Genomic DNA, 12,500 nt, shown 5'->3' on the forward strand with positions numbered 1-12,500 from the left:
TGTGGTTACTTGAAAAGGTCTTTCAGTCCACTTGTCCCTGCTTATGGGTATGCACTTGATAACATCGTCTACCAAATGCCTGTTATGTAATGTAATGAAGTTCCCCGGTTTAATTAAGTCTCCGTCGCCCGTGTGGAAATCCTTTGTGTTCTTTCAACAAAATTCGGTCGCCGAGACCGCGACGACTGTGGTGGTGACTCAGGAAATCGTTTTGTGCACACCTTAATTAACCTGCCTGTTTGGTTTCCCTTCGGAAATTGCGGCCGTCTTGAAGCAGCTCTTTCTTGTGAAAGGGACTCACTGGGTCAACCAGGACAAAAACGTGTTCACTTTCAGCCGGGTTTATTGCCCTAATAACTGAAACAGCCGTGGGCACGACGTTCACATAAACTCTGAAGCTCATAAACTGGTATTTCCTGTCTTGGCTAACATTCCATAGGCCGTATTTACTCAGACCTTATTTCTTGATGTACGAACCCTTTTATCACAACCACTGCAAAACGAATTCCATTAAAGATCGGTCATGTCATTAGTTTTACGTATACTAAAGATATATAAGGTATGCACAGTTTGCTTGTGTGCTTTGGAAATTCAAAAAATGTATGTAGCATATGAGGTATAACATTGTGTTTTGTCAAGCTTCATTCCTGTGTAATGCTGTTAATTCAGGAACGCTATTCCTGTTACAGCTCCATTATAATCAAAAAGGCATCACTTACATTTCCAAATGCAGTATATTAGTAGATTAATTATTTTAATGAGGCTCTTAAATCAACAAACGCCTCCATAGCAGATTTTAATTAACAAGATAAGATCTTCTGAAGACATTATTATTATCTGGCTTTATTGCTTTGGGCTGAAAGGTTGAACTCCACCGATGTCAGTGAGCTGTGGATTATGGCTTCATTAAACTAATGTTCTGTGGTCTCGAGTGGCAGCCATGCCATAGATAAAATCATTAAAGTGAGATGAGTTTTTACATTCTGCCAGATGTACACACGTAGCTGTTATGTATACTGTGTGTGAGTGAGTGCGTGCGTGCGTGCGTGCGTGCGTGTGTGTGTGCGCGCAAAAAAGTTCTGGCCACAGCATTGATGATTGCTCAATTAGCCAGACGGAGTTTGTGATGAACAAACAATCACTTAAATTTCACTTTTAGCCAAACTTAGGGCCCACACGGTACGTCGCTACGGTAACCAGGCACTAGCCGTCGCAGGTGCCGTAAGAGTGAAGCGGTGGGGGCCCGGTGAATTGTGGGTACTTACGGGAGACCTCCAGACTAATGAGGGGGGGTTCCTCGGGAATGACCGGCTGAAATGGGGGGGTTTGAGGCGAGCTCTCAGCGGGGGCGGGGCTGAGAACCGAACCTTCGCCGTTTAGGGCGGGGTCGGCCACGCCCACCTCGGCTTCTTTCCCCTTCTCTTTCTGAGGATGAACGGTCGGCGCGGGGTGAGCGGGAAAAACAACAACAACAACACAAAAAACACAACATGCAAACAAACACAAACTGAAGGGGCTGGCCTCAACCAGAATGTGGTCTGTGTACAAAATAAAAAAATACATAAATTAAACTAAACAACAAAAATAAATACATGAATCTCACACAAAAAATAATCTCACATGAAATAATATGTGAATGAATCTCACAAGCAATAATAAATAAATCGAATCTAAATCCCTAATAAATGAATGGAGCTGACACAAAAGAAATGATGTGAGGTAGAAATAATGAATGAATGGAGCTTGCACAGAAGAGGACAGAGGCTGGATTGGAGGTGGTTACTGGAGTCTCAGATTCAGAATGGGGCTGGTGTGTACCAATGTGCCGGGTCAGAACCATGCCCGTTCTCTCCTTCTATCCGTTCTATCCCCACTCTGTAACCCTCGTGTTGGGGACCCAGTCACTCTTCTCCCCACTCTGTAACCCTCGTGTTGGGGACCCCTGGCTCAGTGGGTGCGTCCCAATACCCCAAAAAACCGTCTCCTCCCCCTGTCTTCCACTGGAGACTATGGCAGAGGAGACGAGTGGAGGAGAGGAGGAGTGGAGGAGAGGAGTGGAGGAGAGGAGGAAGTGTTTTTCCAGTATTGAGACGCACCCCAGGAGGACAGCAGTGATGGAGGGTGGAAGGGGGAAATGGGCAAACAGGAAATGAAGCAGGCGGCCAATAAGAGAAGGAGAAGGAAGGCAGAGAGTCCGGCAGCCATTTTCCTGGCTGCCCCAGAGTGTAGCCCCTTTCCTGACGGGGTTTGAAGGGGCACCTCTAAAATATACCACTGTGGGCCTGTTGTACACTCCTGCTGTACATAACGTGGCTGCACTGGGCTGTGCCTAGTTCTAAGAGCGAGTTAAATTATTAAATTGTTAAATGTTATGATTAGAAGAGAAAAAAAAAAAAGGAAAAAAAAGGCAGATTGAAATGTCAAGTGAACTGTTTGAAATGTTTTGACAGTAATATACGTAATGGTAAGAACAGTACGGACTCTTTATTGTTCATAGTGCATCTTGTGAAGTTTATCTTGTGTTATTGACTGCATTTATATGACTGTCTTTGGTTTTTCACTGCTGAAACTATGGTTGAAAATGCTGCAGGTGCGAGACAAAGGTCTCCAAGCAAGAGCGGGTTCTCCAAGAAGCCAGTTTCAGAGCGTTTCGGCAGAGGGAAAGCAGGTGTTCGAGTGTAGATTATCTAAACTCATCATTTGGAATGTCTCCTGAGCTTAAATTGCAACCTGGGAGTAAAGAAGACAAATTAACGTTTGTTTTATTGTCTTGATTGAACCCAGGCCACTGATTTGCACCTAAACTAGTGAACAACATTGTAAAACCTTAAACATTCTTCGTCAAATAAGGTATGGTACACTGGTGGGGAAAAAAAGTCATTTTTGTGTCAAGTGTTTAGTCTTAGAAAATATAAGTAGAACATATTTGTTTTAAGTTACTGTTTTCATGTCCCATTGAATAATCTTGAGTCAAATTCTAACCCAATTTTTTGTCTTGTTTAGCAAAAAAGTAAGAGGAATAAGATTTGAATTTTAAATATAAGATCCTGAGTGGCGTTGTGTTCTTCGCGGGGTTTACCTTCCTCATGCCCCCCCCGGGAACATGTCCGATGTTGTCGAGGGAACCGATCTTCGACTGCACCTTGAAATCTACCTTCTCCGTCTTGATCTCGATGTTCCCTCCACCTGGTGAACGACACGGGCCAGAGAGGAGACGTGCCTTAACTCCACTGCCCCGGGGCCCTGCTGTCTCGCGATGAAACATCCGATGACGATACACAAAATATACATATCATACACCGATTATGAGTTAAAGAGCTCCCAGTTAATCTTTAGGCTTTTTAAAGCTGACATCAGTTATTAGGTCATCAGGTTTGTTCACCAGACCAGAATGGAAAGTGATTCGCATTACAGTACCCAAATACAAGCGCCTTTTCACTCCTGAGCTTTAAATGACCATTTTATGACTAAATGCATGCATTAAGCAACAGAAACATTTTCATGAAGCAAATGTAAATAATAAACTTAATGCACAAATGGTTAAAAAGCAGTCACTGCTGAAACATAAATTACAAGATTAATAATAAAAAGTTCATTAAATGAAATTGTTTAAGAAAGAATAAGCAAATAAGAAGGATGCATTTAATGAGACCTGCATGACAAAATGTCAGGCCTCATATTACAGTAATTTACATAAGCTGCAGTACAAATTAAATGTGTCTAAATGTAGCTTAATCAATATGGCTTATTTGCCTTTTAATGAACCACACATGTGCGCACTCACACAATCTCTCTCTCTCTCTCTCTCTCTCTCTCTCTCTCTCTCTCTCTCTCTCTCTCACACTCTCGCGTAATGGGCTGAGGTGGTTTTTCTGCTTTTTCATTAGCTCTGGAAAACAGGCTATTGAGTATGACTCATCATGTTACAACCTGTGTGTATGTGTGTATGTGTGCGTGTGTGCGCGTATGTGTGCGTGTGTGTGTATGTGTGCATGCCCCTGTATTTGGCGATTACCCAATCTCATATCCATGATCAGTTCTCCAGAATCGCTGTGATGAATGATAATGTAGCATGCAGCTGCCACAGAAACAACGACACGAAGCTGAAAACATGTTCTGGTCCGGACCGTTCTCTCTTACCGGGTTTATGGTGAAGGTTGGCCTTGGAGCCGCATTTGGACTGCACGTTGCTCAGATCGATCTTTTTGTGCACAATCTGGATCTGGAGAGGAGCAGACGGTGGTTATTTCTGGTCTTAGCTGTGCACAGTGCGTTCAGCGGAACACAGTTTTAGACATTCAGCAGGCAAGACGCATGCCATGGTGCTGGGACTTGCTTCTTGTAGTTTCCGGTTACGTTTGAAGTTTGGTTGCAGGGCGTATTTCACGAAGCAGGAGTACCCTGCTAGCTGGATAACTGAGCTGAGTAAATCCTGGAACAGCCCTTTTTACTTCAGTCCATGTTCCAGATTTGGGAGGCGTTCCAGGTTTTACTGAGTGCAGTTATCCAGCTGACTTGGTAATCCCAGGCCCTGTTTCACAGTTACTCAGCTGAATAAGTGCAGTAAGCAAAACTCGAAAACCCTCATAGAACTGATTACTCTGTAATCCCGCTTTGTAAATTCCCCCCGTGGTTTTGCGTCTCTGGAAGCAGCCTGAGGAATGACTCTGTATGGAGGGGAAACCACGCTGTGCCCGTCTTTAGGGTCTCTCATAGTCTACACGACAGCAGTGCTCATCAAATCTGCCACCGGAATCCAAATCCGGCCCTGGTTTGCCTTCCTCCCAGGTTCTTAACTGAGGAGTTGGTGAGACTGATTGGCCAGACTGCCTGACCGACAGTCAGACACAGCGATGCTCTGTCAATCAAATTATTTGATGACACCATCAGAAACGGGATTAAAGCCTATAATGCAATATGACCGTGGTTATCAGTTTTGAGTCATTTTATTAAGAGTCACACTGAAAATGTGCAATAACTGATGAAATTGCAGAGATCATTCTTAAAAATGCCAAATCGAAATTTTGGTCATGTCTGCAATTTTTTATGTTCATTTTCCTTCTGGAATTTCTCTTTGGAAGAAGATCACTCTTCTTCCTGCTTTTCAGTGACAAGAAACAAGGTGCTCAGCATTCAGGGAGATTAACGAAAGTAAAACAGTCAATCAATGCTTTGTCAAAATACACGTTCACATCATGCCCTTTCAAATACGAGAGAAACTAGTCTTTAAAAAAAAGAAAAGCTGTTGATGACAATGACGTTGATGAATAGGTTAGAGACTATTCATTTCGTAAGACACGTGAAAAGGTCAAAACATGAAAACACAAAAACGGAGGGCTGGTGTAATCATGCGACAGGAACGTCAGTGGAATAAAGCCCTCCATCACTTCTCAGCCCCCGGCATGCTCCCAGATCTTTTCAGCTTTCAGACGAGATCAGGAAGCTGACCTAGCTTCTCCGCGCAGCATTCATGCGACCGTACATAACCGTTATATGGAGAACAATTACTAACAAATGATTATTCTTTTTTTTCCCCCCCAACATTTTGTGCCTCCCAGTTTTTGAATGGCCTGGTCATGTCTGGTGCAGATGTACTGCGGGAGGGTGTGGACCTCCTCCGGAGTCCAGCGCAGCCCACAATGCAGTGCTCGCACAGACGGGATCTGGAGGAGGACTCAGTGTGTGCAGGTTTAGCAGCGGACCGCAGACACCCAGTCGACTGGCAGGGGGCGCTAGAGAGCCACGAGACACGGGTCCCAGGTGACCGATCTCTCCCTGATCTTGGGCGGCACGGCTGGCAGGGGGTCTCACGCCCTCTTTAAGGTGTTCCAGACCTCCCAAGTGAGTTTCTGAGCAGTTTGTTAAATCCCACCCCCCTGTGCGGCTGGGGGGGGGTTCCATTCCACCCCAATGAGTCTCTCTGTACTGTGATCCCATCTATACCTGTAACGCTGGTGAGGAGTGCAGACTGTCTGCCCCAGGTCCCTGAAGAGTCTTCACACACACTTCTCCTGGTGCACTGTGGGTAACTGCCTCTAATTCAGCAGCGGAACCACAGATGTACCCAGAATCCCTCAGGGGGAAACAGCTCTTCCATTAACATCAATCACGATTAATACTTTCACCAACCACCCTCCCCCCTCCCACCGAGAGAACAACTGTCAATTATGAGGTAGAGATTTATTTATTTATTTCCTTAGTAGTGTGGTGTTTTGTGACGATCCAGTTACTGCCTTTTAGTGTCCCTCTTTCCTCTTCAGTGCAGTGTGTTCAGCACCCGGCTACACAGAGGGCCAGATTCAACACTCACTCACTCACACACACACACACACACACACACACACACACACACACACACTCTCTCTCTCTCTCTCACACAAACTCTCTCTCTCTCTCTCTCACACACAAACTCTCTCTCTCTCTCTCTCTCTCTCTCTCTCTCTCTCACACACACACACACACTCTCTCACACACATTCTCTCTCACACACACACACACACTCTCTCACACACATTCTCTCACACACACACACACACACACTCTCTCTCTCACACACACATTCTCTCACACACACACACACACACACACACTCTCTCACACACACATTCTCACACACACACACACACACACACACACACACACACACACACACACACTCTCTCTCTCTCTCTCAGACACACACACACACACACACACACTCTCTCTCTCTCTCTCTCTCTCTCTCTCTCTCACACAAAAACACACACCTCCAGTGCCAGGAATCTGACGGCATGCCTGGCGAACAACACATCATCCCCACCGCTTCAGTCCTATGACCTCACCTCAGTTAGGGGCGGGGCGACACAGCCGCCCTCATTGGTTATGTGAGGGAGGCCAATCGCAGCCCGGCTCGCTGAACCAGGGTGAGGGGAAGTGAAAGTCATTCTGCGTGCCCCGCACTAAAGCAGAAGTGCTGGGTGGAATTGGGACAGACTCCAAAATGGCCGTGTGCAGGCAGAGTCCGGGGAGAGGAAATCGCCACAACGCGGAGGCCGGCAGAGGGCCTTGCAGACAGCTGGTGTAGGAGGTGCTGTTAGGTCTGCTTAAGCCTGGCTGACGTACGACAGTCTGCCGTCTTTCAGATGAGACGTTAAACCGAGGTCCTGACTCACTGTGGTCTGTACAGATCCCTTTACAAAGAGCAGGGGGTTCCCTGGTGTCCTGGCTACGTTCCCAACCCTGGCTCTCTCCACCTGCCACCTAATAATCCCCTGACTCAATTGCCAAAAACACTGTTCTCTCTCCCTCTTCGCCTCGGCTGAAGTGTGGTGAGCGTTCTGGCGCAAAATGGCTGCCGTTGCATCACCCAGGTGGGTGCTGCTCATCGGTGGTGGTTGAGGTGAGTTTCCCCCTCGTCACTGTGAAGCGATTTTGAGTGTCTAGAAAAGTGCTATATAAATTATAAATCTATCTAGATCGCAACTGCCAGTCAGGGAAAACTCTGCTGATGTCTTTGGGTGAAATACAACACTGACAAAGAGACGAGGGTCTGCTCTACTCAAAATGGCATACACCAGCCTGGTCGTGGAGTGTTAGTAGGAGAACGGTAAAGATTGTGAAATGTTTACTGACCCAGACACCGAGACACATGTAAGAGGAGTGTTATGGAGCGGATGTTGTCACAGGAGTAGGAATTAAACCAACAAAGACCCAAAACACACACATGGTGGAGCTGCCCACTGTGAGCATGGGGGGTCATGCAGTCAAGAACATCGGGTCCCCCAGAACACCCGAACCCTCTTTCAGGGCAGAAGTCGTTCCCCCGACCCTGGAGGTTTTCATAGATAAAGCATTCAAAGCAACCGGCGTGTTACACTAAAGGTACAGTTTGGTTCTTCCGGGAACACATTTCCCTAATGTACCCTGAAAGAACGATAATCTCCTATTTGCATACTACTAAATACCTTTTACAAGCAAAAAAGGTACAAATGAAAGAATCATGCATTGCTGGCAAGGGGTAGAATTTTAGGTCCATTTAGGCTAACACCCCAGTGACAAGCCTTTTTACCTTTGGTAGGCACTTCTTGATGCTTTTTTCTGGAGTGTAGAAGAGTGGTTTTCTTCATTTGTTGGCTCTATCTCGTGCATTTTGGGGCCCTCCCATCAAACCATGACGATATGAACGTGCCCTAAGCACCTACCCTACATCTCCGCTCATTCTGGGAGAGGACCTGCTTCCCACTTTCAGTTTGACACCAGGTTTACTTATCTGCTGTTTCTAGGCTTAGTACCACGAACGCTCTTTATTAACCTATCCTATCTGTCACCGGGGAGGTTTTTCCTTGCCACTGTTGCCCTTGGCTTGCTCTTGTGGGCGTTGTTTGTGAAATGCACGATGCAAATCCATTTTGATAGGATTCGATTAACCGTCAGCTCGAGTGACCAGGGTTACTGAGAGATTGCAGACGTTGCATCGACTTACCCTCAGTAAGTCCCGATCAACGAAAAACGGTCTTGATTGACAGCAGTCTTGGCTTCACATTAGCTGTGCTGTTACTGGGTCTACCTGGGGAAATGGCTAATTGAAAGTGGAAGTCTGTGTGGCTATCGTAAGTGACTTCCTGTTGGTAAGCGCTGCTAAATGACCTGGCCATTAGCGCGATAGCATTTAGCGGGTCCGTTCGGTTAGCCCAGTGCACGATGGGACCCCTTTCTCCCCTTTCCTCTGGCTGCTCGAGGGAACGCAACCGCAGAGAGAGGTCCAACCGAGAGGCTAAATCGCCCAGCGCTTAAATCTGCGTATGCAGACCTCCGGGCTGTTTTTACAACGGGTCCCAATGGGAAGGTTTCTTACTCGCAACATTGAGCCCTTATTGGGTTTGCATGAGTCGCTGCATAGCCTAGATCGTTATGTGTGAAATGGTGCCGTTGTTCACCATTGTGCCTGAGCAGTGTCTTCCCTGTCTTGTAACTGAACGCTTTCCTCAGAGAGGAACAGGAGCCGTGCGTTACTCTGCATGCGCTTGCCACTTCCCAGCCTCTCGTGCGGCTAGGCTAAAGCGGAATAGGAGGGATTGCCATCTTTCTCCTCTACCATCTCTGATCAGACTGTCTGATACTGAGAGAGAGAGCACGCTCTGGGTTCGATTGATCTCCCTGTCCAGAACCGGGGTGGAATGGGTCTGCATCGGCAGAAAGGATCGGTGAGTTTTTCTGCTGAATCGACTGGTTCTCTCTGAATGCTTTATATCGCGTGATGGGGTCAAAGGTCGGACTGACCAAAACTGTAAGGATACAGGTGTTTTTTTCGTGTTTCAGCGTGATTTTTAAAGATTTGGGGTTTGTAAGGTGCCTTGGTTGATGGGTAAATAAAAATAAAAATGTGAAAGTATTGAAAAATCGCCTGTGGTGCAACATCCCAGATTTGTGATGTAACAAAGAACTGTTTATTTTTGGTACTGAACAGCAATTTGCTGCCGTGTTGTTCATGAAAAGGTTTGAATCATATAAACGTCAGGGTTCTCAGTTTGGTGATGTGACCACTCTGTGGAAGTAATGTTCAGCAGTGCTGCTAAACGCTTTGATTACTGTCGTGTCTAGGAAACTGCCACTTATGAGATCAAATCTTGAATAATCCTTAGTAAATATTCAAATATAAATGATTTTGTCATTACCCAAAAAATTTACTATTGGGGCAACATAGCTCAGACGGTAAGAGCAGTCGTCTGGCAGTCGGAGGGTTGCTGGTTCGATCCCCCGCCCGGGCTGTGTCGAGGTGTCCCTGAGCAAGACACCCAACCCCCAAATGCTGGTCAGGGCCTTGCATGGCAGCCAATCGCCATCAGTGTGTGAGTGTGTGTATGAATGGGTGAATGGAGAAGCATCAATTGTACAGCGCTTTGGATAAAGGCGCTCTGTAAATGCGTACCATTTGCCATTTACCATTTTACTATCCCCTCTGGGATTTTGGAGAAAGCAGTTGAACTGGTGGGAAAGGGCTAGAGAAAGCGGTTTAAACTGGACACCTGTATCCTCTGGGTTTTGGGCCGGGCTGGGTCTGACTGGCTGTGGGATGACTCATCGCATGACATGATGAGCTCACCCGCCCGTTACTCACTTTCCCGCCCCCGGGGTTGTGCTTCAGATTGTCTTTGGAGCCGCACTTAGCCTGCACGGTCGAGAAGTCGAGCTTCTTATCGACAATTTGCACCTGGAGGGGGAGAGGCGGGGTGACGTTATCCTCCGCTGGGCTCCGAGCTGCTGAGGACGGCTGTTTAGGGTGGGGCAAGGCCGGCCGCTAACTGCTCACTGCTGACTGCTGACTGATAACTGCTGACGGCTAACTGCTAGCCGCTAACTGCTGACTGCTATAGAGTTCCTTGTCATTATTTTTCATCCCCCCATTTTTCTCTCAGTTCGATGGGAAATTGTACCCTGTTTATGATCAATTCCCTCTGCTGAGGAAACACCGCTACAACCCTGCCCCCCGGTGGCCAGAAAGAGAACAACACGCCGTCTTTAAGCCGCACCGTCTCTATCAGGAACGCTTGTACGAGGCGACCCCCCCCGCTGAGATCCCCCCCCCCCCCCATCTGTGGTTTGTGTGTCCGCAGGCCCTCGGTCTGACCAGCAGTGGGCGCTATAGAGCGATGAGACCAGCAGAGATACCGGCCTACTGCTGCCTCGCCAATGCACACCTCTGGCCATCACCGAATCACAGTTCAGACACCTTAGAATTATAAGGCTCTAACTGACATTTTAGACAAAAATGATCATTATAAATATGTTAGGGTGCTGAATATGTGTGAACGTTTTTTTACATGCTGTAAAATGCAAAAGTTTAAAGCTTTTGTGTCCGCTCGGAGCCCATTCGCTTTGGTGTCTCTGAAGCTCAATATCTCAAAGCCGCTCGGAACGCAGATAAGAACCTGATAACTCCCAGGGTTCCTGAAAGTAAGGGGGTTTTCAGGATTGCTGTACGGGGGGGGCACAGAGGGGCTCCCGTGTCGGACGCTCATCAGGAGGCTAAATCACCCGCTAATGCTAATGTGCGACCCAGGCGTGAGGTGCCCGGTGACCGGGCCGGGGTTTGGCCCGGGACGCACGGATGGATGGATGGACGTACGGACGGATGGACGGACGGATGGCTGGTCGGCTGATGACTCGGTCACACACAGGGCCCCCGCCCCCCGCCCCCACCCCGCATTACTCACGTTTCCCCCCCCCGGGGTGTGTTTCATATTAGATTTGGAGCCGCACTTAGACTGAACGTTACTGAGGTCCATCTTCTTATCGAGTATGTGCACCTGGAGGAGGAAAAGCAGGAGGTGAGAGCGCTTCCCTGAAGCCACCAGGAGGGGGCGCTGCGGGACCGGGCACCTCATGCGTCCAAGGCTTCAGTCCATCGATTTCCGACAAACAAGGTTTCGGGAACGCCTCAATATCAGCAACCAATTCAGACCCGAGAAGCCAGGTGAGGTGAGTAAAATGAACTGCTTTAATTGATCAATTCAGTGCAACGAAAGCCAGCACGCCCTGCGGCTCTCCAGGACCAGGAGTGAGGACCCCAGCACACCCTGCGGCTCTCCAGGACCAGGAGTGAGGACCACTGCCATACAAGGTAGAATTGCAAAGAGCTGTTGGTCAGCGAACTGTCTGAGCCAATCACAAGACATTACTCACTGTGGTAACACATTGGCAAATGTTCATATCAGCAGTGCTTTCTAGCTTACCGTCTTCACTACACTTGCGATTTCTGAGCGAGTATCTACACGTCCTGTGGCTGCTTGACTGGGACCTGGAAGGTTGGTGGCTCAAGTTCTTGTATAGCCACAATCAGATCTGCACAGCTGCCCTTGAGCAAGGCCCTTAACCCCGCATTGCTCCGGGGGAAATTGGCCCCCGATTAGTCCACTGCTGACACGGTCCGTTATTTAAGTGTCTGTGATGTGATCTGATGCTTGAAAATACAGGTCAGGGAATGTGCTTAGGTGGAGTTGGTGAGCACGCCCTGTAGATAACTCCGCCCCTCCGTCAAATTTGTGTTCGTGGCGCAAAGTGAAGTGAACACTAATATCTTCACTTTTAAAGCAATACTTTTTCCACGACGCAAGATATTTAAATGTCCCAATTCAAAGTGTGTCCACCCAGGACGTACTGTATCTAACACGCCAGGACTCAGTTTAATAACACAGGGACAGTTCTGCAGTCGGCCATCTTGTGGCATCAGTAAGGCCTCGTACAGCTGAACTGCTTCACTTTTCACGGCTGCAGCCAACTCCAAATTTGAGAAGCGTTATCAGGAGCTTCCAGTTTCCATTTCCTGACTCACCAGAAACTTGGTGATAAACCAACAGACCAGATGTGAAGCCATTTAGTTTTTTTTTGCGTTTAGTGTCCAAGAAGCCACCAGATAAAGATGTACATTTTCATCTTTCAGTTTGTAAAGTTAAAGTTTTTAGTGCTGTAGGTCTGTATGTCCCTTCTACACGGCATCAACTTTACTTCTGATTGGCTGTAAA

The 12,500-nt window shown here is 47.4% G+C and overlaps 1 protein-coding gene across 1 annotated transcript in view; it reads right to left on the bottom strand.

Annotated features, from left to right (window-relative positions):
* Positions 1–1,120: 1,120 nt before the first annotated feature.
* The window catches only part of maptb (microtubule-associated protein tau b), a 44,495-nt gene continuing 33,115 nt past the window's right edge, over positions 1,121–12,500 (bottom strand). Inside the window, exons 10-13 of the mRNA XM_061224593.1 lie at positions 11,193–11,285; positions 4,141–4,222; positions 3,080–3,186; positions 1,121–1,425 (exon numbers count right to left, since the gene is read on the bottom strand). Of these exons, the coding sequence (XP_061080577.1) occupies positions 1,204–1,425; positions 3,080–3,186; positions 4,141–4,222; positions 11,193–11,285 (504 nt within the window). The 3' untranslated portion in view covers positions 1,121–1,203. The remainder of the gene's footprint in view (positions 1,426–3,079; positions 3,187–4,140; positions 4,223–11,192; positions 11,286–12,500) is intronic.

Source organism: Conger conger, chromosome 16 (assembly GCF_963514075.1).
Source record: "Conger conger chromosome 16, fConCon1.1, whole genome shotgun sequence".
NCBI classification, from domain to species: Eukaryota; Metazoa; Chordata; class Actinopteri; order Anguilliformes; family Congridae; genus Conger; species Conger conger.